This window comes from Maylandia zebra, linkage group LG1 (genome assembly GCF_041146795.1).
Source record: "Maylandia zebra isolate NMK-2024a linkage group LG1, Mzebra_GT3a, whole genome shotgun sequence".
Taxonomy (NCBI): Eukaryota; Metazoa; Chordata; class Actinopteri; order Cichliformes; family Cichlidae; genus Maylandia; species Maylandia zebra.
Window position 1 is genome coordinate 18,137,793 of NC_135167.1, and position 27,933 is coordinate 18,165,725.

General features: G+C 40.4%; 3 protein-coding genes across 4 annotated transcripts; 1 reads left to right on the forward strand and 2 right to left on the reverse strand.

The window, feature by feature from the left end:
* Positions 1 to 2,073: 2,073 nt before the first annotated feature.
* LOC101480742 (lysosomal protective protein) lies at positions 2,074 to 7,440 on the forward strand. The gene is made up of 11 exons (XM_004543035.6): positions 2,074 to 2,390; positions 3,535 to 3,646; positions 3,732 to 3,869; positions 3,963 to 4,121; positions 4,236 to 4,327; positions 4,744 to 4,828; positions 4,918 to 5,070; positions 5,153 to 5,298; positions 6,227 to 6,389; positions 6,467 to 6,556; positions 6,641 to 7,440. Exons 1-11 carry the CDS (start codon positions 2,221 to 2,223, stop codon positions 6,722 to 6,724), a joined length of 1,392 nt encoding a protein of 463 aa, XP_004543092.2. The 5' UTR covers positions 2,074 to 2,220; the 3' UTR covers positions 6,725 to 7,440.
* On the reverse strand, positions 7,311 to 18,535 carry slc38a7 (solute carrier family 38 member 7). Of its 2 annotated transcripts, none has more exons than XM_076882764.1 (12): positions 18,396 to 18,535; positions 17,222 to 17,652; positions 16,314 to 16,367; positions 14,650 to 14,794; positions 13,623 to 13,767; positions 13,358 to 13,456; positions 13,211 to 13,268; positions 12,981 to 13,095; positions 12,638 to 12,785; positions 10,235 to 10,434; positions 10,091 to 10,142; positions 7,311 to 9,165 (listed from the first exon to the last, which is right to left on the reverse strand). In XM_076882764.1, the coding sequence occupies exons 2-12, from the start codon at positions 17,471 to 17,473 to the stop codon at positions 9,063 to 9,065; spliced, it is 1,371 nt and encodes a 456-aa protein (XP_076738879.1). In that variant the 5' UTR covers positions 17,474 to 17,652; positions 18,396 to 18,535; the 3' UTR covers positions 7,311 to 9,062. The 2 variants fall into 2 exon arrangements, with proteins under 2 accessions (XP_076738879.1, XP_076738880.1); XM_076882765.1 differs by having other exon boundaries at positions 18,339 to 18,402.
* Positions 18,536 to 19,469: 934 nt separating this feature from the next.
* Positions 19,470 to 27,372, reverse strand: got2b (glutamic-oxaloacetic transaminase 2b, mitochondrial). The gene is made up of 10 exons (XM_024802197.2): positions 27,186 to 27,372; positions 24,647 to 24,803; positions 24,337 to 24,465; positions 24,185 to 24,244; positions 23,924 to 24,085; positions 22,802 to 22,906; positions 22,498 to 22,648; positions 21,763 to 21,928; positions 21,149 to 21,299; positions 19,470 to 20,705 (listed from the first exon to the last, which is right to left on the reverse strand). The coding sequence occupies exons 1-10, from the start codon at positions 27,266 to 27,268 to the stop codon at positions 20,583 to 20,585; spliced, it is 1,287 nt and encodes a 428-aa protein (XP_024657965.1). The 5' UTR covers positions 27,269 to 27,372; the 3' UTR covers positions 19,470 to 20,582.
* Between the last annotated feature and the right edge of the window lie 561 nt (positions 27,373 to 27,933).

Here is a 27,933-nt window from a genome sequence, read left to right on the forward strand (position 1 = left end):
ATAAAAAGAAAAAAAAATTAGTATTAACATTTTTAATATTTATTTTTTAATAAAACCTGAAAAAACATCTGGTATTTAAAATTGGTATTAGTGGAAATGCAAATGTGTTGTATGTATTTGCATTTTTATGTTAAAAACAGCAATTTATATTCAGTGATTGGAACCTGACCTTGACTTTGTAACTACAGCCAGCTTCATGTCATCAACACCCGTCCATATAAATGTATATAAATGTATATTATTTACATTTTTATGAGTAAATAAGTCATTATATCCAGGAAATAATTATTTACAATTATTTACTGGATAATAATAATAATATTGTGTTACATAGATAAACCCAGATTTGCAATTTGAGAATGATAAAAACGTTTTGAACAGAGTCATGGAAGATATAGTAGTGCTAAAATCCAGGAACCTGGTCATGCTCCTTGTCATTAGAGGGATCAGATGTCCCACTAGGACTGTTTTCGGATTAGGGACTGTTATCAGGAACTGCACTGAATTCCCTTGTACCCCTTTAGTACTACGGCCATGTTCTACATTTTGATCAGCTCTAATTTGCAGAACCCCACACAGCAGCTTTTAAGCCTTGGGAGTAAATTTCAATTTGGTCACCCAAAATGTCTCTGCTGGGAATCCTTTGGCAGAGAGTTGTCATTTAACTCATCTAATCTATTTGTTCCATCCTAAAATGGCCCCAGGCACTTATCTGAGTAGTTATTTTTGAAGCATTTATTTGATACAACAAAAATAAAAACTGCATGTGCAAAAGTCACCACTCTAAACTGGTCACACTGTGTCCCATACTCTGGGTTTAAAAGCTTTAACTTAATTGAACTTCCACTTTTACCAGCATCTTTCCTCTTCTTCTTTCAGCTGCTTCCTTTTGGGGTCACCACAGATGATCATCTGCCTCCTCTGCCATCCTCTTCTGCCACACCAACCCTCTGCATGTCCTCCTTTACGGTATCCACAAATCTTCTCTGAGGTGTTCCTGTTTTCCTCCTGCCTGGCACCTCTATATTCAACATCCCTCTGATGTACTCATTTTTTTCTAATCTTGTTCATCTTGGCCACTCCCAATGAACATCTAAGCATCATCAACACTGCCACCTCCAGTTCAGCCTCCTGTCTTTATGGCAGTACAAAACCACACCATACATCACTGCAGACCTCACTAATATCCCATAAACCTCCCCTCTCACTCTTCTGTCCACACAAAGCACCCCTGACACTCGTCTTCACCAGCTCCTCCACTGTCTTTTGTTGTCACCGTTGTTGCTTTGGATATTGAGTACTATCGACCCGATTCTTTTGTCCTCAGGCTTGATAGAGAAGACACAAACTCAGTGTATTCAAAATATATACTTTATTCAACAAAACCTTCCGGGAGGGAGATGTGCACAGCGCGAAGCCTCCTGCAAAATCTAATGCATTACCAACAGGATGAGTGTAATATACTCTACACCCCCGCTCCCCACGTCGGGCACTCACGGCCCGAAGGTCGTCTCCTGTTGTTATCATCTATCAGCACAAACATGAGCGAGACTCTCTGGAAAGTCTGCACTAAAGATCCTGTTTATCACAATTTCATGTCGCCAAGCAGTCTCATGACCTAAAACACAGTGTATAAACCCTCAAAGCTGGCCTTTAATATTACACTTTAATATGTACTTAGCAAATAGGCACTTGGATTATATTTTATAACAATGCTACTAAAAGTAAATATAACAAAATTAAGGTAACAAGGAATCGTTTCAGCCCTTGTCAGATTTGTCATACTTAGGCGTATTCGGGATGTCTACTGCATTCAAAAAGCTACATTTTTATTATTATAACTACTCTGAAAAATAAAGAATGTCCTTTTTTTTACAAAAAAATAACAAAGAAAAAGCTAGCAGTAAAAGTACTAAAAACTAAAAGTTAGTTTAGTTTTTCAACAATAAAGAGTAAAACTGAAAACGAAACTAAAAACGTAAAAAAAACCAACAACTGACATTTAAATTCTTCATACCTGTTTCTAAACTTCAATATTTGTGTTCGACAGCGCCATGTGAGTCATGTGACCCACCCCGCCGGTCATATGACGTTCAGTTTCACGCGGAGCTGTAATCGAGGAAGTTGAAGTGAACGCTTCTTCTTCCTCTTTCCTCGCCGAGCGCAGGGATTTATTTTCGGGGTTCGTTTTGTGTTTGAGACGTGACCCGGGCTTCAGCCATGCTCGGTGGAGGTCTGCTGCTGTGTTTGCTGGCCGTGTTTCCGCTCGGCTCGCGGGCTGAGTACAATCCGGACGAAGTGACGCACTTGCCCGGAATGACGTTCAAACCGAACTACCGACAGTGGTCAGGATACCTGCAGGCTCGGCCTGGAAAGTTTCTCCATTACTGGTAAGAACCGGTGGTAAATGCGCCAGAAACGTCGTCAGAGCATGACAGGTTGCCCACACCGCGGTGGTTTCTGTGAGCTTTTACCTCTTATACTAATTATCTGCAACGGGAGCCGGATTAAATTTTCAGTTTAGAGCCCGAATGTTTAAAAAAAAAAAAAGGAAAAGAATCGGCTCATAATCAGCTTTTATAATAATATTAATTACAACTAAGTACATCCTTCACGTTCTTCCCACTAACACAGAGTCTATTAATTACCCCTGAGTGTATATGGACAAAAGTACTGGGCCACCTACATAATAAACCTATATATATATTTTCCCAGGTATGTTACAGCTTTCAGTCTTCCTGCAGGATTTTGGAGTGTGTCTGTGGGGAATTTTTGCCCATTCATCTAGAAGAGCTTTTGTAAGGTCAGACACTGTTGTCGGAGGAGATGACCTGGCTCACTGTCTCAGTTCTAGTTCATCCCTAAGGTGCTCTGTGGGGTTGAGGTCGGGGCTCTGTGCAGGCCTTACCTTTATGGACTTTGGTCCATCCCGGAACAGAAAAGGGCCTTCACCAAACTGTGCCTACAAAGTTGTCTAAAATGTCTTGGAATGCTGAAGCATTACAATTTTCCTTCACTGGAACTAAAGAGTCCCGCAACAATCCATAAAACAATCCCATTACATTATTGGATTCAATAACTAAGCGGTACACCTAAATGCTTCTATTGCTTTTGTCCACATGATGCGTTTCCTTGCGTAGTTCATGTAAGCCTGGTAAACATGACTTCATGTTTGCAGCAGCACCCTGTGTTATCCTGAATCAGAAAGACAAACCAGTTGAGCAGGTTTCTTGAACTTAAACACCAAATCACTGAGGAACTTCAAGGAAAGCTTTAGATCACGGGTTTTGATGCAGATAAACAAAACTGTCCTTGTGGTTCTAGCTTGGGTCTTATCTGGTGTGTGAGTGGTGTCAAAGGTTTTCTGAGCTCAATTATTGTATTGGCTCTGAGGTTACAGTGCATTGGAGCAATTGGTCCTTATTACACTCGTTCTTGCCTGCAGATCTGCTTTCACTATTCACAAGAGATTATCTAGTTAGTTGGAAAGAGTAACTTTGAGTTTGTGATAGCTTGTGTCCTGATTTCCTGCAGGTTTGTAACTTCTCAGAGGGACCCAGTCAAAGACCCTCTGGTGCTCTGGTTGAACGGAGGCCCTGGCTGCAGCTCGCTGGATGGGTTCCTCTCAGAGAATGGACCATTTCATGTGAGTTTGCTCACTGTGTGCATAACTACACTCGTGCACTGAGTAAAGTGGATTTCAATAGAAAAGTCTTGACTCTGATTTTCAGGTAAATGATGATGGGGCTACGCTGTACGAGAACAAATTCAGCTGGAACAAGATTGCCAATGTGCTGTATGTCGAGTCTCCTGTAGGTGTGGGATATTCCTACTCTGATGATGAGAAATATGCAACTGATGATGACCAGGTGAGTTCAGTGTGTTAAATAACCCATGCAGATTTTTACAAAGGAAGAAAAAGTGATTGTGAAATGTAAAAACATGTGAAATGTTTATCATAGGTTGCCCAAGATAATTACAAAGCCCTGCAGAATTTCTTCTCCAAGTTCCCAAACTTCAGTCAGAACAAGTTCTTCATCTTCGGGGAGAGCTACGGTGGAATTTATGCGCCAACACTCAGCCTCCTTGTGGCCACGGGAAAAGCCAAAATAAACTTTAAAGTGAGACACTTCATCTGCCTCATGTCCTAATGTAGTTTCATGATGAAGGAGAAGTTGTTCCTCTATATTGTGCCCACTGATGTGGTTTAAAATGATGCATTTTCTTGTTTCCAGGGCTTTGCAGTGGGAAACGGCCTCAGCAGCTTTAATCTCAATGACCAGTCATTGATCTACTTTGGTTACTACCACGGCCTCTTTGGAGAAGAGTAAGTTTTGCCAAGGCTTCTTGTTTTATTATGAAGGAATGGCTTTAAAAAGAAATGGTGTTTATTGTTTGCATGCTCCATTACACACGAGATGAATTCTCTTGAGTTGCTACATAAAAAAATATCTGATCACTTAGATTGTTTTTCCTATTAAAGTCAGGAGCTGGGAAGCGTATCATTTTTACATTTTAATATCATTCTTCATATAAAAATATGACAGAATTCAATTCAATTCAATTTTGTTTATATAGCGCCAAATCACAACAAAAGTCGCCTCAAGGCGCTTCATAGATACAGAGAAAAACCCAACAATCATATGACCCCCTATGAGCAAGCAGAAGTATGAGCAGAAGTAATCTGCCTTCAAGTTAAGAGATCATTTGCACAGAGCTGATGCAGAGCTGTTTCTTGTGCAGTTTGTGGCGTGACCTGAACATAAATTGCTGTGAGGATGGGACCTGCAATTTCTACAACTCCAGTTCTGAGACATGCACAGTACTGGTAACGTGTTCACTGTTGCCTTAATCAACTGGGGATTTCTCATGTTGACTTAAGTCTTTCAGACATATACTACTTTGTCTCCTTTACAGGTAAAGGTGGCCTTTGGTCTCGTCTATAATAGTGGACTTAATGAGTACGCCCTTTACTTGGATTGTGAAGGTCAGAGAAGATCCAGTAGAGTCTATGAGAGGACCATGAGTCTTCTGTTTAGGAACTACAGGAATCACCCACATACACACAAGGTAACCCTCCAAAAACAAGTTTTCGTGCACTTCATGTCTGTCCTTCACTTGTCCTGGGTTTTAATGATAGTGTTTATTGAAGTTTTCAGCACAGAGAAGTTCCTCCACCACTCTGGGTGAAGTCCCACCCTGCATCAACAGCACAGCCCAGATGAACTGGCTGAACAGAGGTGACGTGAGGAAAGCGTTGCACATTCCAGCTATCCTGCCTCCTTGGGATATCTGCAGGTACGGCAAAATCTTCTGGTTATTCCAAAATTGGTGATAAATAATGTTATGTGTGCACCTCAAGTCCTCTTTGTTGCAGTTTTACTGAATACAGTGGGATGCGAAAGTTTGTGCAACCTTGTTAATAGTCATCATTTTCCTGTATAAATCGTTGGTTGTTACAATAAAAAATGTCAGTTAAATATATCATATAGGAGACACACACAGTGATATTTGAGAAGTGAAGTTTATTGGATTTCCAGAAAGTGTGTAAACACATGACTGTGGCTCTCTAATGGTGGGCTGTTCCTCATCATCATCATCATCATCATCATCATAATAATAATAATAATAATAATAATAATAATAATAATAATAATAATAATAAACTCAGACACTGAGGCTTCTATATGTATACATCCTCACATATATCAGCATTTCTGCCAATAACAGCAAGTTCAAATAAATCCTGGTGTGGACGGTGGTGTTGATGGAAGGCGAAATGAAGATTAAGTTTCACTTTTTAAGAAATCTACACCTTTCTCAAAGGCAGTATAACTTTCCAGGGCCCTCGCATTTAAAGCATTATCTTAGTTCAGTTCACTTCAGATCAGTTATATTTATATAGCACCAAATCAGGCAACAGCCTCCTGTTGTTGTACTTTCTTTTGTAAGGTAAAGACCCTAAAATAATAGAAAAACCCAAACAATGAGACAACCCCCTGTTAGCAAGGACTTGGTGACAGTGGGAAGAAAAAACTCCCTTTTAACAGGAAGAAACCTCCAGCAGAAGAAGGCTCGGGGAGGGGCGGCCAGCTGACACTACCAATGGGGGTGAGGGGAGGTAGACAGGACAAAAAAAGCACAAATGAATAACTAATGACTAAATGCAGAGTATGATTGTAATTAGCATGGTGTGATTTCCGTGATAAGTATGTATTTGTTGCAGTGATAAAGTTGGAGCGCAGTACAAAGTGCTGTATGCAACAATGAAGGACGTGTACCTGAAGCTGCTCTCTCTGGGCCTCCGTGCGCTCGTCTATAACGGAGACACCGACATGGCCTGCAACTTTCTGGGCGACCAGTGGTTCGTGGAGGATCTCGGCTTGAAGGTAGCTTTAATTCTACATTCATAAATTATACTTTTTCACACCAATGACAGGCACTACTTGTACTAAAATGTTCTTAGGCAACTACTAAATACCAAACCTGGATTCATGAGGACCAAATTGCTGGCTTTTATCAGATGTTTGGAAACATCACTTTTCTGACTGTTAAGGTAAGCATTAATGCTTTTGCATTGTCGGTTTGTTTTATGTGAAGATGTCGCAGTTACTCAAAATACTGCTTTGATCTGTTTCAGGGTGCAGGTCACATGGTTCCTCAGTGGGCTCCGGGTCCAGCTCTCCACATGTTTCAGTCTTTCATAACAAATTCCTCTTACTGAGTCGGAGAATGTACTTTTTCTTTATTTGTTATTGTTGTTCTCAGGGAAATAAATTTGAGATGTAAAAATGACTCTTTGGTACTGCACTTGTTCATTTTCAGTTACCTCCACTTTTAATAGGTCAAGGCTGTCAGCTGTGTCTGGCTCTTGACAGAACAAATGGAGAACACTTTCTTTGTTTTTGTTTTGTTTTGTTTTTTGTGGGGTGGGGGCGTGCCCAAAAGTTTAATTAATCAAATTAACAAAGAAATGAATAACCCATAGTTGTTAAATGGTTATAACTGTTTTTCCCTCAATCTGTTTTTATGGGTGAAATTTGTGTTCGTTTAGATTGAAGTTAACTGATTTGGTCACAAACCCTCTCCAAAGCTGCTGGTATGTGTGTATTTTTACCATTTTTGTCAGTAAATTCGGGAGCTACTTGTGTATAAAAGAACCATCTGCATCCTGTGGTTTCTGCAAAGCTTCTTCTCATTGACTCAGACAGATCTGAGTCCAGATATTTGATGCTGAACTTTAATAAAAGTATATAAAGTACTGTCTGTGGCACTTATGTAAATGTTTTTTTTTTCGTCCTTATGGTTGACGTGTTAAAAGAACAATGTAAAAGGATTTTTTTTTTAAACGTGTTGTCTGATGTCTTAACTCCGATCAAAAACTGTAAGTCGATGAAGTGAATTCAATGTCTTTTATTAAATTTTTTGTTCAACTCATGAGATTTGAGCAGTCTACATTTATTCACATGCTTTAACTACACTTCATTTATTGAAGTAGCATTGAATGTTCACTAAAATATTTCTACCAAATCTTCCCATTAACATATTTTCAAGTCACTTTTATGAGACAACAGGGACATGATTGTGATTAGCAAATGCTTTGTTAATCAGTGGCGTTAATGCAGCTGATCATCGATAAATTAAGTTTGACACACAAGTTAAAGCACCAAACCATAAAAAAAATGATCATAACAATGATTGTCTAGAAAGAAAAAAAAGTATCCCAGCACTTAGTATTTTAAGAAATTTTGATTTTGTAGTTTTTCTTCACAACTATGATAAATGTCCGTCCAGCAGTCTCATGTAGCATACCCGTGTTTCTGACAGTCCCTTTTTTCTGTTTTGTCAGTTGTGTTCACAAAAGTACTTGCTGGGTTTCATTAAACAGGAAAAATATAACTACATAAACATGAAATCAGAGTCACAAAAAAAAAAAAAAAAAAAACATGTACTGCAAAAATGGTTATTAAAGTTACAGTTGGTACAAAGATGAGGGGTAAAGTCATTTGATGTAGTTTAACCATGTCAGTGATCTGTGCTCTGTATATCTTTAGTGTTGGGATATTTGAAGAAGAAAAAAAAAAAAGCTCCCACTTTGGTTTGAGGCAAACAAAAACTAAAATTATTTCTTTAACTTAAAATGTCACATGTGCAGTTTGCTCAGTTTCCTTCCTGTCGTGTCTTAAAACCCTTTCGTGTAAATAAAGTGCAAAGTGAATGCTTTGTAGGTTACATCCTTCCCTCTCTTTACAAACCTGTGGAGGTGGTGCTCATTTGTGCAGATACCGAGCTGCCCTTTTCACCCTGTTTTACACACTGGCTTCAATGAGCATATCGTTGTAGGCTTTTGCTCATTTGTACAAATAATCTAATCTAGTCCAATCTAATCTAAAATTCAGTTGTCAAACTACCTTGTACTGTAACACAATAAATTACACAAACCAATAAACAAAAAAAAAAAGTAACTCATTTTTAAATCAGTTTTAAAGTGTAGTATGTTTGGTTGTTTTGTCCCTATAATTGAAAACCTCATAATCAAACTGCCCTGGCTCTGCATTAATGCCAGTCTACGCCTTTACATACATTTAATATGCTTTGTCCTACTGTGGTAACGTATCACTTAATCCAGTTTGTTTTTTTTACACTGATGAGTAGACAAACTATTAGCAGCGACATAATTAGTACTGAACATGAATTACATTATGACATGCTAATTAAATTACACAAAGTGGTACAATTCTTCTGTTAAAATCAATCTGATTAAGTCCTTCGGCTCTTGTAAACAGGAACGTGTCATTGTTACATCCACAGAGGGGAGTAAGGAGTGCGTGTCCCCTCTGGAAATAATGACACAGTAAAACACATGAAACATGCTGTTAGAAGCGTCTGAATTCCCTCAGCATGACGGGGTGAGTCCCCAATTGAACGAAACTCTCTAGACCTTCATGTCAGTACGGAGCAGGTGATGTTTGTCTTTGTTGTTGTTTTTTTTCTTTGGTCATGAGACGCTTTGTATCATCCAGAGGCCTGAGAGCAGCACCGGCTCGTGAAAATTATTCCCTTCAGTTGACGACGTCCTGGTAGATGGAGTTTGTCGTGGTGAGGCCAAATATGAACGCTCCAAGTGTAACCATGGCGACACTGAAGATCACCAGCCCGTGCCAGCTGTGAGAGAGAGGAAATACATCCGTCTGAGCATGGATAACTTTTTTTGCAATAATGACAGTGAATCATGTGACTCCAATGTCAAAAGATTAAAGAAACTTTAAAAAGTGTTCAACTGGAAAGTTTTTCTTCAACTTTGATTCGTCACAGATCAAACAGATGCAGAATCTCAGTGGCATAAAGACGGGCTTATCCAGTTTTACAGCTTTTGCTACTAATAAAGACGTCTCCCATGGCCATTCATACCGCACTAAATTAATAGATAAACAAAGAAGTTATAGAATAGTTATTTTTTTCAATATTTACTCTATAAATTTCAGTTCCACAGTAATTAATAAACTAATTAATAAAAAAGTGCCCATTTTCTGTAAATTAACAAAAACCTTAGTCTGATCAACAAGCTCTCAGGACATCCTCTGCAATGTTAAACATTTACACCCAAACAGTTGTGCTGACGCTTTTCTGTCATCTGACATCTGGGATTAAACGCGTAGTTAAACTTTTTTACAACGGCAAAAACGGGAGCTTCACTGGTCTGGCCTACTTAAGATCAAGGTATGCTGTATGTAATCTGTTGTAGTCATGTAATTGTGAAGGGTAACTATAATGTAGCATCCAGAATTAATGCAGTTTTAAAAAGTGTGCAAATATGCCCACAAGCTCAATGACAGCCTCACATGCAGAGGGCCTTTTGAGGTTTTGAATGTGTAGTCAGCTGATAAGAAAAGAGTGTCATGCAAAATAACCACTGCATGATTGAAGAAAAGAAAAAAAAAAAAAATTTTTATATATATATATATATATATATATATATATATATATATATATATATATATATATATATATATATATATATATATATATACACACACACACACAAGCAGAAAGAAGACCAGAACTCAGCAGGTTTGCAGCAGAGCCTCACCTTGCAGATCGGACGTCAGTCTCTGAGAGTTTGGCTTGCATCAAACACAAACCTGTAAATTTAAAGAAACACTGGGTTGGCTTTACAGCGCGTCAATAAAAGCTGCACAGAAAACCCGAACAGAGCAGATGGCGTGCAGTGTACCTGGGAAGACAAAGATGAAGCAGGCTGCCAGTCCTCCGATCAGAGAGATCACTCGACCAATATCTGGGATGAAGAGGGCGAGGACGAGGGTGATGATAAACCACACCAGCGTCTGCAGGATCCTCCTCCTCCTCTCACGACGTACACACACCTCTACCTGTTCACCTTGGAAACGCAGCCAAAGTCCCTCTATAACTGCCCTAAAACAACACATGACCACAGCAGAGTACTGAGAAGAAAAGATCCATAAAAACTAAATAAGGACTTTAGTACACACAAACACACCGAGGACATACCACCAATCCCTTTGACTTTTTTTTGGGGTGTATTTTTAAATCATCTGATACAGATTTTAAAAACTACACACGGGGTACCACCTGAAACAAATCCCACATCAGTGCTCCTTTTCAATTTCTAAATATTGGAAAATTTAGTAACCCTAGCATCACTAATAAACATTATTTAATGAGGACAGATTATATTTAGCCAACAACAAATACATAAATATGGTCAGTTTCTTCTGCTGGCAATAATTTGAATGCATCTCAGTGCATGAAAAAAAAAAAAAAAAAAAAAATCACAGGAAACAAAAAAGGCCAAAAAAGAAAAGATGTAAATTATCTGATGCCAGTAACAGGCTGCAGTGAGAAATCTCAAAGATATCGCTCCATAAGTTTTTCACTAGTAAGAACTGACAGCCTTACCAAAAAAATAAATAAAAATCAGCTTATATATTTTAGACACTTGAAATGCAACCACTAAAGGAAATGGATAAGGTAATAAATAAAGGAAAGAAATAAAGTAAAGGAAACAGCAGAGCAAAAAAAAAAAAAAAAAAAAAAAAAAGAAAAGAAGAAGAAATGCTCACATGGTAAAATACACTGGATGATGCAATAAAATGCTACAGTAAGCCAACAGATGTTGAACCCATAATCATCATCACTTCTGCCACTTTGCTGCTATTATCTCTAGTGTGTTTCAACCCGTATGTGTGTCTAGTTTGACAAATACACACTTGAAGAGAGAGAGAGAGAGCAGCAAATTAGCAGTAAAGACTCACCCTGGGCACATAAAATAGGAATGTTTATGGTTTTACATCAGGATTTTTTTCCTTACATTTGCAACTTTGTAAACTTAAACTGGTAAAAATCAGCATTTTATCACCTCAGATGTTTATCAAAGGTTAAGCCCTTTCTTCATTTTAGTGCAAAATGCTGCGGCACGATTTTTAACTGGCAGAAGAAAATTTGATCGCATCACTCCGATTTTGGCCTCTTTACACTGGCTTCCAATTGAATTCAAGTCCTTTTATTGGTTTTTAAATCTCGAAATGGTCTGGCACCTGTTTATTTGTCTGACTTGTTGAAGCCCCACGTCCCCACTCGTTCCTTTCGGTCAGTTGAGCAGCTGCTGCTTTCGGTCCCAAAGTCACGGCTGAAACTTAGAGGAGACAGAGCGTTCGCTGTTGCTGCGCTGATGCTTTGGAATAACCTTCCTCTCCATATTAGACAGGCTACATCAGTGCCAGTTTTTAAGTCTTTATTAAAAACCTATTTTTATTCCCTGGCTTTTAACTCTGTGTGTAACTGATTTTTTTTTATTTATTTTTTTTTATTGCTATGTCTGGTTTTATTACTATGTGCATATTAGTATTGTACAGCACTTTGGTCTACCAGGTGTGTTTTTAAAGTGCTATAAATAAATAAATAAATAAATAAATAAATGATGATGTTCTTTTTAGAGAGAAGAGGCTCTCCTCTAGTAAATCGTGCTGTCATTAACTTTAATATTTAACATGCTCATTGAGCCCTATAGAGTTTGAGATGTAGCTTTGGGGGTTTCTGCAGTTTCTCCAAGTATTGGGGGTCTAGTCTCAGGGTCAACTTACTGGGACGTCCACTCCTGGGAAGATTATGGCATGTTTTGACACACTCTCCACCTCTAAAGCTTCTGCCTTTATAGAGGTGATCACGCTTGATTAGACTCGATTAATCAGCTGCCTTCAATCAGCACCACTTAGCTGCTGCTTATCCAAAGAGTGTTCTTTGCTTTTATTTTTACACAGGAATACAAATAAAATACTTTATTTTGATTATGCCATCTCACTTTAAGCTTTTCTCAAGATGTAGGGGAGGAAATACAGTTAGAAATGGAGGAAACAATATGCACTCAGACGCATGTGCAGCTGAAGCAGCCACAAGAAAAACTGAGACGCTCAGATTACAACAGAAACAGACAGACACAGTGAGTATTACTCTATTCTCTGCTGAGGAAACCTTTAGTCCACTGTAGCTTTACACTGCATATGGTTTTCTGCTGTATTGTCTTGACCCATTAATATATCCAGATATCAACTACAGCTTCATCATTAGTATCACACGTTTTAGCTTTGCTGTGTCTTACCTGCCACAGAAGTGTAAAATAGGGTAGGAGGTGACCACACAGACGATGATGAAAGCTCTCGCAATGGCTACGGCGATATCATCGGGGGGGTACGACATCAACACATCCTGACTGACGTTGGAGCCAAATGTCAGGAAGCCGCAGACACCTGAACAAATCAAAAATCACACCAAGGATCGCTTCACTGTAAAAAAAAAAAAGCAAACCTGCAGGCTGACTACATTTCTGGAATATATTTCCATGCTATAAAAAATACCTTCAAGTACCTTTTACATGTAGTTTCTCAAATGTATTTAAAAGTCAATTATAAAGATGCATGTTATTCAGTATATATGTACAATACCTGTTCCAGTGTAAACAAAAAGGCAGATTAACATGCTGAAGGTCACAACAAGCCCCCAGGGTCTGATCTCTTTCCTCCTCATGCTGTTGAACACTGGCACGGAGCTGACATGGCACTGTGACCGGAGATCAGGACGGAGAAGGCAGGAGATACAGTTTATTAATATTAAAGTCTAATCATAAAGGCACATAGCTTAAAATCTCATCAAATGATACCAAATGAGGAGATACCTGGAAGCCAAAGCATATGGTGGGCATTGCATTAAAAACTGCAGTCCAGGAAGCAGAACTGTAACAAACACAATGATTTAGCAACTCAAACAAAGCCAGATGAGGAGGATGCAGATGTTTAGAAAGTGTTGTGAAATGTGTCCACACCTGGTAGGAACATAGCCCGGAGTCACCTCTTTGTCCGGCCAGAAGTACTTAATGATGACCACTATGGTAACATACCAGGTTCCCATCACACTCAGAGTACTACCAGAGAAAAAACGAACAACTCAAATAATCAGTGTGTAAATTTAAAAAAAAAAAATAATAATAACAATAACAACAACAACAACAACAACAACAACAACAACAAGAAGAAATCAATTCTCAGGGTGAAAATAAGCTGCAGGTTAACAGGGGCAAAGTTCTGTACCTGGCATACTTCTGGAAGCCAATCTCTTTGGGGATGGAGAGAGGAAGAATGACCAGTATCGCAGTCAGAGAGATGGTAAATTTGCGGTTAGTGTACCAGAAGTGATCGTCTTCACCCTCTGCATTATGACCCGCTGCAGCGATCACTGTAACAAAAAAACAAGGATTTCAAAAACACTTGAGAAGGCCCCAAAGAGAAAGAGCCAGAGTACAATCTGCTGTTTGCTGGAGAAGGGTACACGGTACAGAGCAGGAGATTAGCTAAAGAGCTGTACACACAGGAGGGATGAAGAAATGCAGACGATCTAAGTCACAAACACTTCATTCATTTCTAAATAGCAAAAGGCCAGAGTTGAATTCTTTTAAACACTGTCAGCATCTCTGGGTTGAGTTAATCACATGAGAGACACGTTTACTGAGCGAAAAAGCTGAGTAGTGTCATCTCTGATGTTCTTTGCCCTCATCATTGATGACACTGACTTTTTTTTTTTTTTTTTATACTGCTCTATGACAGAAAGACTTCCCCTATTTAATACATCACAGCTAAATGCAAAAGGAAAGCAGAAATTTCATTTAAATGTAGGAGATGATCGGAACATCTCACAAAACCTTATATGATTTAAATTTGGCTGATCTTCCTTTTAAAGATCATACTCTTGTCCACCCCAGACCACTTTAAGTGTCATTAATATTTTTGATGGCTCCCTGGAAGTCCTGTCCTGTCCCTGCCTCTGCAGCGTGCGCTGGATCTTGTCCTTTAAAATGAAATCTGAGGTGAAGGATCTAATTTCATGTATGGAAGTGGTCAAAGTCACACAGAGTCAAACCCAGGAAACAGGGCTTGTGGTCAATAACGACTCTGTAGCCAGAAAATTTTTTTTAAAGATGGTTTTGAAGAGATGAACAGCTAAATTTAATTCAGGTGCATCTTTTGTCTTTTACATTCCAGTTTTAGGGGTTTTGGTTTTCTAGAGACGAAAAAAAAAAAAAAAAAAAAAAAGCTAACCAGTCTGATAAAGTACACTTACAGCGATCGAGCTGGTCTCCGATGACAATGAAGAAAGCAATGCATGTGCCAAATGTGTAGATGGCAATAGCTACTTCACATACAACTCCTGTGACTTTCCCGCAAGTGGCTCGAACAACTTCCTGGTAAGTAGCTTCATTACTGACCTGAATAAAAAGGACAGATAATTTAAAAAAAGCACGTTGATCAAACAGTAGGTAGGTACACGGTAGTGATACTAAGGTTTCTCATGTGACTTCATTATCCGAGAGTTGCCTGCCATATTGGAGGAGGTGATGCAATCTATTGACTGTTGAGGGTGTACATGTTTTTTCATTCACAATTGTGACAGTTCATCGCATTTATGCTTAATGTTTAATAAGTTTATCACTCACTTAGACCCCAGTCATACAGACCTAGAGACCAGTCAGTGACCGCACCTGGCAACCTTTGGTTCCCAGGGAAAAATGTATATTCCCCAACTGGCTGGCGAGTGGTTGGAGACAGTCACTAGGTAAAATCTGTAGCACAGAGGGTGGTGACCCAAACACCTTATTGTGGTTGGTTTGCAGATTATCACAGTCGCCCACTTCAAATGCTCACCAACTACTCTCCAAATGGTAACCAAAGCAACCAAAAACAGGTGTTTGAGTCAGCACCATATAGCTCTTCACAACCAATTTCGACAAGCAACCTCCAGCAATCGCCAACCAGTCAAAAAACACACACATACACATCTTTTCCCCTAGAAACCAATGGTTGCTAAATGGCCTGCAATCGGTTTCTAGGCCTGTGTGATTTGGGTTTTATTCAATTAACACAAAAAATTTACAAAGTTGCCCGAGTTAAATTGACAAGGTTAGCAATCACATCTGTAGCCTGTATGTATTTACCTGAATTTTCATTTGCCACCATTAAAATCATCATCATTAAAATGTCACACTTAAATTAGCCGTTGAGTTTCAGCGCCACTGAAACAAAGGTTAACTGTCCAAATTAGGTTTTTCAACACAAGCCTGTGATATTTCCCGCAAGCCTAAACGGATGTATCCATGCACTCACTGAGAACATGGGTTCCTCCTGCAGTGTGCGGCATTTAAAACAGGTTTTTCTACATAACTCCACAAACAACCGAGCAGCAGGAGCATCGCTGTTTACTACTTGAGTAATTCAAGTCACTCTTAATTGGCTATCTTGGATTCTGCCAGCACGCAGGTTAAAGACACAGAAAAACACTTTATCTTGGCTACCACAGCTTGATTTACTGATGTCTGCATAGTTATTGGCAAAGTTAAGGTTGGAGTCTCACACATTTACATAGCCAGAAACCATCCAACAGCTGAATGTAAATGATTTTCTTCAGCGGATATTGTTGCATCACTTAAAATTTACTTAATTCAGCTGACTCAGTCTTAGCTTTACTCTTTTATTCCAGTGTTGTGTGAGACGCAAGCACAAATCTGAGCTACTGAGGAAGTGAAAGTCCAAACCTATCCATATGATCAGGATTACAACCACAGAATAAAGAAGTTGTTACTTAAGAAGCCTGCGCAGTTTGTTTCACTACGAATGAAGGAAGAAGACAAAAGAGAGACAAAACTGTTCGGAGTTCGAGGTCCAGAACATGGCAGAGAAAACATAAGAAAAACAAGTGAAATGTGAAGAACGTTTGGGGGCAACACAAACCAGGGAGCAGTATCCAAGGATCACCAGCCCGGTGATTATGAAGATCAGCATAAACTGAAACACAAGGAAACACAAAGCAGCACTACATGAATATGCTGGTCACATGAATACAGAGAAAGCAGGTGCTCTGATTGTCAGTTCTTGTATTCCGGGAATGAACAAGCTCATGCTATATTCAGTCTGACTCCCTTTCCAGCTAACCTAATAATAACTGTTGGTAGTGACATAAAATAACTTTTTTTTTTCCTTTCAGCTTCTCTTAGTGCCAAAAAATGTTTCACCCTCAGTGTAATGAAGGTATACATTGATCAGCCACAACATTAAACATCAGAGTTATATTCTGGAGGTCCTTCTTGACCCTCCAAAACTGGTCTGGAGACTGGGCAATGAACACGAGACATCCCTTGGTGTCTGATACTCTAACACTGCCAGTGGATCTCGTAGATTAAAGGGTGTGACTTGTGTGGTTCACATTCTCCTGGCACATCCCGCTGATGCTCTGTCAGACTGGGATGTCAGGAGATTGGAGACCAAACGTCACACACTGGTTGTGTTTCTAAAGCTGTTTCCAAGCATTTTCTCAAGAATGATGGAATGCATTGTTCTGCTATAGGATGCTTCCATTGCTATCCAATGATGTGCGTGGCCTCTAGCAATGTTAAGGTGTGTGGTATGTCTCAAAGTAACATAGGACCAGGACCATGCCAGGTCCCAAGACCTTTTAGGACACAAACAGGATCCATTCATCTCAACACTCAGTGGTTTTAATATTATAGATGATCAATGCATGTAGTTCATAAAAACTGAGCAGAGCAAATTATAACTGAATCCTAATTTAACTGTACTTCATGACATACATGCTTCATGCAAGACAAAAGAGGTGTAGCAGAAGCGCATAATCTCCTCACCATCTGAAGCACGAATCCTGCAGTTATACCTCCTGCCATATTGAAGGCTGCAGGAAAATTGAGTAGACCCGCTCCCAGCGCTGCATTCACCACGATGAAAACAGCGCCTACTGATGACACCCCCGAGCTCCTCCTCTCAGACTCAGGTTGCCGAACAGAATCCACACTGGGGCTCTGCAAGAGCCACGCCCTTTCTCCAGAGTCACTGCTGCCAGCACCACCCCAGTCCTCAACATCATTTTTAATTGCCATGAGTCACCAAGGTGCAGCTCAGTCTGGGAAGCGTTAAGCACCTCAGAAAATCAGGTGAGGAAATCTGAATGAAGCTACGAGATATAACCCAGCTGCAGATGAATAATTATGTCCAGTCAGGAGCCAGCTGAGGTTTCTCAACGGTGATGGTTTGATGGTGAAGTCATTTGGAGATTGAGCTGTAATAAAATATTGTCTGCATTTAGATACATTTGGGAGAAGCGTGGTATCAAAATAACATACTGAGTACATTAGATGGGGAAGTTAAAAAAAAAAATAAGTGGTTTGAATCACGAGTCATGTTTGGTAAAACGGTTTCTGCTCACTGATTCCTAGAAGTCCATAATATACTGTATGTAGAAATTACCCAGTTTAAGGCAGTGAAGGGGTACTATTCATTTTAGGAAGATGACATGATTCTTATAATCACCATGTTTAAAAAAAATCAAAATCAGTGAGCTCAAGAACAAACATACGTTTTAGAGAACAGTCGTTTTACAAGTGGATCTCTTATAAAGTAGCTAATGAGCGTACGGCAGAAAGTGTAGGAGAACACGCAAAGCTGCCAGGAATAAAGCATGGAGGTGATTTATTAATGTTGTGTCCACCAGATCTCCAACACAGTCACTGTCTCTCTCTCACTCACACACACACACGGGTATCTACAGGAGACACTGGTCAAGTAATCCACCTTTTATCGTAGCTAGATTCAGGCTTTTGTTTTCACTAAGGTAACAATAGCATTTATCAATACACCCATACACCACTGTGCCTACATTAGCTAGCTAGCAAACAGCACACCGAGCTAAAGAGAGCTCGTTTTCGACAACAAGTCCACACATTTAAACACCTCCGCGTTACTCACAATAAGGATTAAAGAGTCGTCTCTGTTTCGTGTAAGACTAAAGTGCTCGTATCCTACCTTATGCCGCCACCGCTGGAAATGAGAGACCTCAGTGTTTTGACCGTAACGTGACGAGCAAGTCACATGCGGCACAATAGAATTGTGGGTAATGTAGTTCCCCCTGTCGTTTTCATAAACCCAGTGGGATTACCTGAGGCCTCCACTCTTGACAGGAAGTTGTTTCTACGCTTCCTTATATGCCGCTGTTTCTTAAACTTATGGCGAACATATAATGTACTCTTTTGCACAACCTGTCTTTTTTCAATCCAATTTTTTAACTTAACCTTTGTTTTTGCTATAAATATACTACTGTACATTTTATGCTTTAAATTAAAAGTATTGGTAAAGGCCGATTTTTGTGTTTCTAGAATATATGTGTATGCTCTATGTTGTTCATTTCTGACTTCTCAGAGGAATCCAGTGTGCTGGTTCAAAGTGGTTATAAGAATATGAATTCAGTTTTGCCTAAAATAATTTTTAGTTTAAAGGTGTTTGTGGGGATAGGTTAACTGGATAATCCAAATTGCCACTAGGTGTGAATGTGCGAGTGAATGTGAGTACGAATGGTTGTCTGTCCCTGTGTGTTAGCCCTGCAACAGACTGGCAACCTGTCCAGGGTGTACCCCGCCTCTCGCCCTATGACAGCTGGGATAGGCTCCAGCGTCCCCCGTGACCCTGAAAAAGGATAAGCGGAAGTGAATGGATGGAAGGTGTTTGTATCATGTTTATGACAGGTGGTCTATATTTGTTCATTGCTGTACAGGGCTGTTATCTGTAAATAAAACAGAACAAAGAGTGCATGTAACCATTTCTTACATGGGTAAACTATTATCCAAGAACATATCAGAAACTTAAAGACCAATGAAAATGCAGCCACACCCATTTAAGCAAATGCATAAGTCAGAGCACTCTGTACTTTTGTTTGTGCTTATGCAAGTCAAGATCATTATATACAAGTTTAGCCTATCATAGCTAACAAAGAGCGAGGAAACTCCCCTGGACCTCAGTGCAATAATCCATCACTTGGGATCAGATGTAGGTTGTCTGAGCATGATGTAGTGGGTAAATGTGAAGTAAAGGGACAAAATTAACTGGTTTCACATCTTTACTCTTTAATGATTTATTTGTTCAATGATGACAAGACCAACGATCCATAAGAGAGAATGCAAAAACATGGAGGCAGAGTACCAGAAGTAAGAGCAGACTCGGGCAAACCCCACATTTTGTATTGCCATCTGTATCTCACAGTCCAGATTCACACACTAAAAACATGATGTTCATCTGAATGAACAGCGTGCGCGCATCATGAGATGTGGTGTTCCCCCGAAGAAAGTACCCCACACAACTTTACCATGGAGTACAGACTTTTCATTTGGAGAGTAATTTTGTGTAATAAAAATTCCTTGCAGTGGGATTGACAGATTTATTGTCTCCATTCTCAACACTAAACCATGTGCTTGTTTGTATCTGGGCTTACAAGAGGACCAGCAGAGAGAGACCGCTGCCCTGTAATCACCAAAACAGAAATCAAACAGATTCAAATTCTACTGAAACAGAACAGATAAAGAGTAAACTGCTGAATCATTGTTAGGGCAGATCCACAGAGTAAAGAGATTACATGATTGGCAGATGCCCATTAGTACAGTAAAGCCCAGTGAAGTGCCAGTGATGTCTTGAGACTCAAACAGTGCCTCACAGGTTAAAGTGCTACAACTCCACAATTAAAAGGAAACCCTCAGATCAACTGCAAGCTTTTACAAAGAACGAGAGATCTCATCTCCGCCTAGCATCGCCTGGATAATTTTTCCTCAACGTTTTAGAGTGTGGGCCCACAGCAGATAGAATATACATGTAGGAGGACACGAATGTACAGCCAACAGTTTATTTCTGATAATAAATAAGCAAAGATGATTCAGTCATGGGAAGAAATCTCTCAATTTGGCAGGGGAAGCCTTTAGTGAAATGTAGAGGAAAGAAAGTGTAACTGGAAAACAGAGCCTGTAACAAGAGCAACCGTTCCAAATTTAACTCATGATGAAAGCCAGTCAGGAAACAAAAAGGCTACAACTTAGAAAAAAAAGAAAAGAAAAGAAAAAAAAGGAAGTTTTCTAAAGGTGGAATGAAGGAGACAGAATAAATGGCGCTTGAAGCTCCTCTTTAGTGCTGCTCCTTCTGATTTTTGCTGCTCTCCCAGCACGATCCACTCTACTTGGTGACTGCGTGGATCGCGTCTGCAAGGTAGCCCACGTTTCCAGAGGTCACACCTGCCATGGAAATTCTGCCATCCTTGGTCATGTACACTGAGAACTCTTTTGTCAAGCGCTCGACCTGCAGGGAAAGAAAACAGCACAAATGAGGCAGAGGAAAAGGGCAGTTTTATTGTTTTTTGAAATAAACATTCATCTGCAGGATCAAGACTCATAATGTCAAACAAACAAGACTGAAGAATGCACGTTTTTAAATGAGACAGCAGGCGTTTAAGACCACATTCTTAATGCAACCAGGCAAATACAAATCGCCACTAAACTTTGTAACGACTAAAAAGTTAAACAGCAGTAAACCATTACCCCCTGGTGGTGAAACCTCAGTCAGTACAGAAAGCAGCTTTACACAACAGATATGACTGTAAGAGTGGGCCTGCCAAAAGGCAAGTCTCTTTCCTAAGAGAAACTCTCCTCTGATATGACCTGTGAGGTTTATTGCTGAATGACATTATTCATTACACTTTGTTTAAATATGAAAACGTATCAATTTCTCTGCCATTACATTACCTGTTCTGGCTTGAGTCCTGTGAAGCAAAACATCCCGATCTGGTCGATGACATGCTGCCAGTTGTGGGAGGAGCCATTCTTTTTCAAACCGGCCACCAGCTGCTCTCTCATCTTGATGATGCGGTTAGCCATACCATGGACCTCCTCCAGCCTGGACACAAAAAACAAAGAAATGCATAACTGAGCGTCAACCTTTTTGGGGCACGCTGAAGATTTGAAGCGTTCCCAAAGTATTCAGACTACATTAGTTTAATGTGTCAGAGTTTAAGTTGCTAGTTGGCAGCAGCGCATAGAGCACTGACCAGGCTCCATCCCTGAAGGTGCTGGAGCTTTGTCTCTAAAACCTGACTTTACTCCTGGAACATGCTCAACTAAGGTAGTCGTGTCACTCCCAGCTCTGATTTCTGTGGCCAAAGGAACGCAGCATAAGTGCAGTGTTGTGATAACCTAAGGAGCTTGAAGAGAAAGCAACTGGGCTTCATTTGGTTTTAAAACTGAAGAAGCCTCTTGGATGAGAAGCAAAACCTCTGCATGAAGCTTAAAGAAGGAAGGAGCCCAGTATTTAAACCCTAGTGGGGTCATCTGTGGATATGTCCATGTCTAAAAGGTCGTACCACAGTGAGTGCAGCTCTGGCGTGTTGAGAATAGTTGCTGCAATTCTGGCACCATTCACTGGTGGGTTGGAGTAGATGGGCCTGATGAGGATCTTGAGTTGAGACTCCACCCTCTTTGCCTCCTCTGCATCTTTGCACACGACAGTGAAGCCTCCGACACGTTCACCTGTCAACATGCACAGCAAGTCAAAAATATAAACACTGATGACAAAAAAAAAAAAAAAAAAAAAAAAAAAAAAAAAAAAAAAAAAAACACACCTCAGGGTTTAATACAAGATTTTGGTTCACGATAAACCACCACCTCTACTGAACAACCAAATTTAAGAAAATTGAACAGGTTATAAATAAGCAAGGATAACAGACACACAATTAAAAACCTTGCGATTCTTGTGTTACTCATATTTTCCCAGACTCGTGTAGGTTTTAATGTGGCACCAGTGTCAGAAGGTGTCAGTAATGCACCTACAGACTGTTTGCAAGACACCACTAAACAGAAATAAAAGACTAGGTAGAAGGAGACTATTCTAACCATATGTGGCCAGTGAGAATAAGTGTTGCCATACAAGTGTGACAACATTCAAAACTCAAAAGAACTACCGCTGTACCCAAATAAATATATTTTAGTATCAGCATTTTCTCAGTGGGTCTTGTTAAGGGATCAAGATAGATCTGCTCAAATGTTTCATTTCAGAACAGAAAACACCCATTTAGGAGCCTGCACTGAATCTGACTGACCATAGAGTCCCATGTTCTTGGCAAAGGATTGCGACAGCACAATGTTGTGACCGTTTTCAATGAAGTGGCGGACAGCCCAGGCGTCGCGATCAATGTCTCCACTTGCAAAGCCCTGGTAGGCCATGTCGAAGAACACGAGTAGGTTCCTTTTCTATAAGAGTGGTGGTGGATGAACAAAGACAGACAGCAGTTAATTATCCAGAGCTCATCAATTTTGCTGTCTTAACTGTCAGAGACCTCATGAGATAAAAGCAAAGCAATCGTTTCATCATTAGCATTTTCAGAACCTCTGATAACCTCTCACCTTCACAATGTCAGCAATCTCCTTCCACTGCTCGGGCCTTGGATCCACACCAGTGGGGTTGTGGGCACATGCATGCAGCAGGATGATGCTCTGCTCTGGGATTTTCTGCAACATAAACGAGGGTTTCAGTTAGTCAGCCTACAAAAACCCACACACTACAGACCTGACCGTGTTCTCACAGCAGCAGTACTCGTACACTGCTCATGCACTAGATATGACTAACATGAAGTGGTTCCTCACCACGAGATAAAGCAGCGTTTTCCAACCTTTTGGAGCCATGGCACATATTTCACATTAGGAAAGTCACAAACAAAAATGTCACAAAAAGCATATTAATAATTTTTCCGTGTGCACCAGGTATAGCGGAATTGGCTCAGTTTGTCCCCAGTATAGCTTTGTCTTCTTCTGACCACTATTCATGCTAGGGCCTTCATCTGGGTTGGAATTTACTCCAGGACCCAGGTCAGATTAACTACATTTTCTTTTCAAATACTTATCTATTGCTATTACGCGTTGCATTGTCTCACTCGCATGACTATTATGCAATTTCTCCTGTTTTACTGGCAGTTGGCAACTGATTTAATTAGAGCAGGTAGTTGAACTGCCCTCTAGTGGAAGAGAATGTAATTGTTCTGTTTGTTACTCAAGCCAATCGCTTGGAATACCAGATAATCTTCCACAGCACACCTGATCATTTCTCACGGCACACCTATGTGCTGTAGCACAGTGGTTGGGAAATACTAAGATAAGGGGATGAGAATTACATGTACATTTTAGCAAATCTTTATTATACACTGATGCAACAACAATTCACACTATGCCCAGTGAAGCTTCCCTGATATCTGTGTGTAAACAAAAAGTGGGGCAAGACCAAAGTCCTCTTGGATGGCTCTTAGTATAAATACACCGTTTGCACTACACACCACAAAAGTAAAAAAAAGAAGAGTCCCATGTCCTGCGTTCCTTTCCTAATAAAAGTAAAATTTCTTAAATCTGATCACTACTCTCGAACTTATCCTTCAAAATCACAGATATCATTTGGACAACAATAATCAAATTGTTGGGAAAAATGCTAAACATGTTTCATTTTCTTTTGACGCATGTATTTTACGCATTTCTTACAGAGATGTCATCCAGAGCTCCTTTGAAGTCAAAGCCACAGGTGGAAGGTTCATAGTAGCGGTAAGCTTTGAGCTGCATGCCAGCATCTCTGAAGATGGGTGTGTGGTTCCCCCAGGAGGGTTTGGGCAGGTACACATCATGTGGCCCAGGGTGGAATCGAGCCTGTGACACAGGAAAAGCTAATGAGCTAAGGCATACCAAGAAACCTAATTTTTAAAAACAGTTTTTAAATGCCAGGTGATCAATACAAGAAGACCTCACCAAGAAGTTGGCTCCAATACGCAGAGATCCAGTTCCTGAGATGGTCTGGACGGTGACGCTCTGTCAGGAGAAGAAAACTGCTGTACTGATATGGATTTCTTTTAAAAGACAAAAACTTGTCCATCGTCAACTGAACTTTAAGTTGAACTTACTCTGCTACTTTTCAAAACCTCATTTTCGGGACCAAGAGCCAGCTGAGCACAGGCTTTACTGAATTCAGCCAAACCACCAATGGGAAGGTACTCCTTATCCAGCTGTTTAGCTGCAATGATAGCCTCTGCCTAGAAGAAGGCAAAGAAAATGAGGCATAAAACATCCTCCTTTCCATCAGCTGGCAATGGTGTGTATGTACCACACACACCACACACACACCACACACACACCACACACACACACACACACACCACACACACACCACACACACACACACCACACACACACTCTCTCTGGAGGTGGATCTACCTTGCGAACACAGCTGAGGACAAAAGGCTTTCCTTGATCATCCCTGTAGGCTCCCACTCCCAAGTTCATCTTCTTGGGGTTTGTGTCCTTCTTGAAGGCTTCAGTCACCCCCAGGATGGGATCAGGGGGACCCATCTGCACTCCACCCCACCAGGAGCTGCACCAAAGCAGATGAGTATAGTACTTCGATTGTGGTCACAAACAAACACTAATGCATCTTTGAAGAGGGGCAAAGTGCTTTTAAGGTACCACTACCTTGTACAGTTTAATGCATGTAGCCTGCCAACAGACTGCAGATGCAAATTAGCAGTAAGCTAAAACTGATACAATGCATCAAATGGCAACATTTATGTTAATATTGTAGATGGCTTTCCAGAAAAGGCCAATAAAAGAAAAAAAGAAACTTGCTGCAGAGCCTAATGCCAGCTTAGCACCTCATGTGACCTGGAGATAACACACTGACTTAAAGACGCATGAATGACACATGCTTGGCTGGTACAAGCATCATGAAACATAACCCCATGAGGAAGTCCAGAGTCCAACAACAAGTGTGACAGTTAATCAGGGTCAAAAATGTCATAATTACCCAGTTCCCACGACAACAAACACTCAGTGAAGTATTATATTCCACTGAATGAGTATTACTGTTCTTTCCTTTATTTGCTCTTCCAGCTTCATCTTGTTGAATATCATTCTTTTCTTTTTAAGTTTATCGATCTGTTTCAAAATACTTGATGCTAATTAAAATATTTGTTTAAGTGGCTGATTAAGGTAAAGAAACTAAACAGTCCTTGAATTTCTTATTAACAGTACTTATTAGTAATTTAAAAAAAAAAAAAAAAAAAACAACCCACACAAACACACTACAGAAAGCAAGACAGATACCTAAAGTTCTTCCTTGGGACAAATGGCTTATTTTTCAATCTCATATTTTACAACACAGACTAAAGACTGAAGTCTGATTTAAGCATAGACGGGATGTATGGGGTTTGGGGGGGGGGGGAAGAGAAAAAAGTCAATCAGTTCACTGGGCGTTTTTCTGCTTTCACATCGTCAACTGATATTAATACAATACATCTCCGTTTGTACATAGATTTAGGAAGCCCACACCCACTAATCACGTTTTTTTTTTAACGTGGCATGATTTTACTTTTGCTGCACTCTTGCCCTCACAGACATGTTATTGTATCAGGTTTCTTCTACTTTCTAAACTTGAGTCTAAATTTAGGACAGGACACTTTGCAAAGGGCAAGTGTCTCCAAAGTGACATTAAAATATTATTTCTATCATTTGGCACAAACTTTTTCACCTAATTACCATCTATACAAACAGTATTAGTTTTACTGTGTGTAACATACTACTGTTGACATTAACAGCAGGACCGTAGTAACTAAAGTGTTATTTGCGTTCATTTGTCTCATCACACTTGCAGTGTGCATGCATGCAGAACCTTTGAACAGACAAACTTCAGCGTTTATTTAAATATTTACTGAGAAGTTATCAGAGATCAGTAGAGCAGAGGCCTTTGTGGCACCGTAAAGGGCAATATTGTTGTTCACCCCTATCAGTTTCTGACATTACCGTCTAAAATTACACAATAACGGCTGGCTGCGTGCTTGAACATAAGACACCGAATCACGACAGCAGAAGCTAGAAAAACGAAACCTAGAGTTACTGCAGTGAAGGGGTAAGCTAAATACAGTTTCCCCACGTTCACAAATCTCAGCATTTACGAAAGCTTGAAGTTAAATATTTTAATCGCACAAACGAGTAACTGTGGACAAGTTTGTCCTCCAAGCACACCCTGAAAGGACACACCAGTGTCTCAATTTCCACCTGGAAATTAGCCAATCGGCGCTCAAAGGTGGGAAGCGACAGCCAATCAGCTCGCACGACTTTACAAACTACGACAAGTCGCTTAGCTCAAACTGTGCAACTGAAATTATCGCGATTGTTTAAGTCACTCAAGATGTTTTCAGGAGCAAAAGGCGAAACCGTTTATTAACAATTAAGTTAACTGTTTAATACTGTAAACTTAAGCTGCTCTTGATAACGTAACAAATCCGACTGGGCTTCAGTCTCCACCATGCTCCGGTGCTAACACACCAGCGTGACTTTCATCAGTACCGTTAACCTCATTAACAGCAACTCAAAGTTGTGGTAACTCAAAGTTACTGTTTTGAGGTCAGGTTAGAAGTAAGCAAAGAGAAAGTTTGTCTTAAACAATGGCTGTTGACCTTTCAGGCCATCAAGTCACAAGAGGACATCGCTAACCTACATATTAGCTGCTACCTGGGAGCAGATGCTAAACCCCGGACAAGAGCAGGCCGTGTAAAAATCCTTTGACCTCAGTCTGAGGTTAGCTGACCAGCTATTGGGGCTACACTAACCGCAGAGCAACCAAGCTCCACCATAAAACACAAGGTAACGTCAACCTTCAAATAACGTTTGTTCATTGAGCTAGCTGCAAAACGTGACAGTTCATGCGACCACGTAGGTGGTGCTTAACGAACTGATCGTCCACGTTACTGCCTTTTACCTGTTGCGGGTGGACAGGACTCCCAGGGACGGGGAGATGTTCCCCAGGCAGTAGACCATCTTGCTGGACTTGAGCAGAGCCATCGTTGCTGCGTTTGGGAGGCGAGCCTAGAAGGATGTGAAGGACAGGCGAGACCACGCTCCTACGATCTGAATACGCGCTGACGTCAGAGCAGTCGCCAGTGATCGTACGGTGTCGTTTCGTCTGTATTTATAGCGGAGAAGAAGCGTGAGTAATTTGTTATACATAGACACAGAAACCAGGTAGTAAAACTCAGTAGCGGTTTTTGATACGGGCGGTTACCCGGGGCGGCATCGTGGTGGGGGGCGGCATCACAGACATCGGCAAAAAAAAAATTAAAAGATGAAAGAAAAAAAAAATTGCTCGTACTCGTGCTGCCCCGACATCTATCGCCGGGAGTAAGGGCGCCCTCGTTTGCGAGGTGCGCCTGCTGCTTGAGGCACAGGGAGGAGAGGGCGGGGCGGCGGGGGATTCTCTGGCTGGCTGGAGCTCGCAAAATAAAATAAAAGAAAAACAAAACAACAAACACGAAAACACCAGACATTATAATACAGACTTATAATTTGCACCGATGTTTTTTTGAAATTCTGTATGCGAAAAGTGAGCGCGAGAGCCCTCGGTGCGCCTGCTTGCTGCTGAAGTCAAAGTAAACTTTATTGTCATCTCCGCTACATACAGTCCAGTTAGAGAGACGAGGCAACAAGGCTCCAGTTACAGCAGTGCAAGT

Bases quoted from the DNA above. Each gene is read 5' to 3' on its own strand.
- LOC101480742 (XM_004543035.6), top strand. From the start codon at position 2,221: ATGCTCGGTGGAGGTCTGCTGCTGTGTTTGCTGGCCGTGTTTCCGCTC. The intron at 3,870-3,962 runs GTGAGTTCAGTG...TGTTTATCATAG, and splicing joins ATGCAACTGATGATGACCAG to GTTGCCCAAGATAATTACAA. The intron at 5,071-5,152 runs GTAACCCTCCAA...TGTTTATTGAAG, and splicing joins ATCACCCACATACACACAAG to TTTTCAGCACAGAGAAGTTC.
- slc38a7 (XM_076882764.1), bottom strand. From the start codon at position 17,473: ATGGCAATTAAAAATGATGTTGAGGACTGGGGTGGTGCTGGCAGCAGT. The intron at 14,795-16,313 runs GTTTGTGTTGCC...CTTTTTATTCAG, and splicing joins TCCTTGGATACTGCTCCCTG to GTCAGTAATGAAGCTACTTA. The intron at 10,143-10,234 runs GTACACTGCACG...TTAAATTTACAG, and splicing joins CTTCATCTTTGTCTTCCCAG to GTTTGTGTTTGATGCAAGCC.
- got2b (XM_024802197.2), bottom strand. From the start codon at position 27,268: ATGGCTCTGCTCAAGTCCAGCAAGATGGTCTACTGCCTGGGGAACATC. The intron at 24,804-27,185 runs GTAAAAGGCAGT...GCTTTGGTGCAG, and splicing joins GTCCTGTCCACCCGCAACAG to CTCCTGGTGGGGTGGAGTGC. The intron at 24,245-24,336 runs GTAAGTTCAACT...TTCTCCTGACAG, and splicing joins AGGTTTTGAAAAGTAGCAGA to AGCGTCACCGTCCAGACCAT.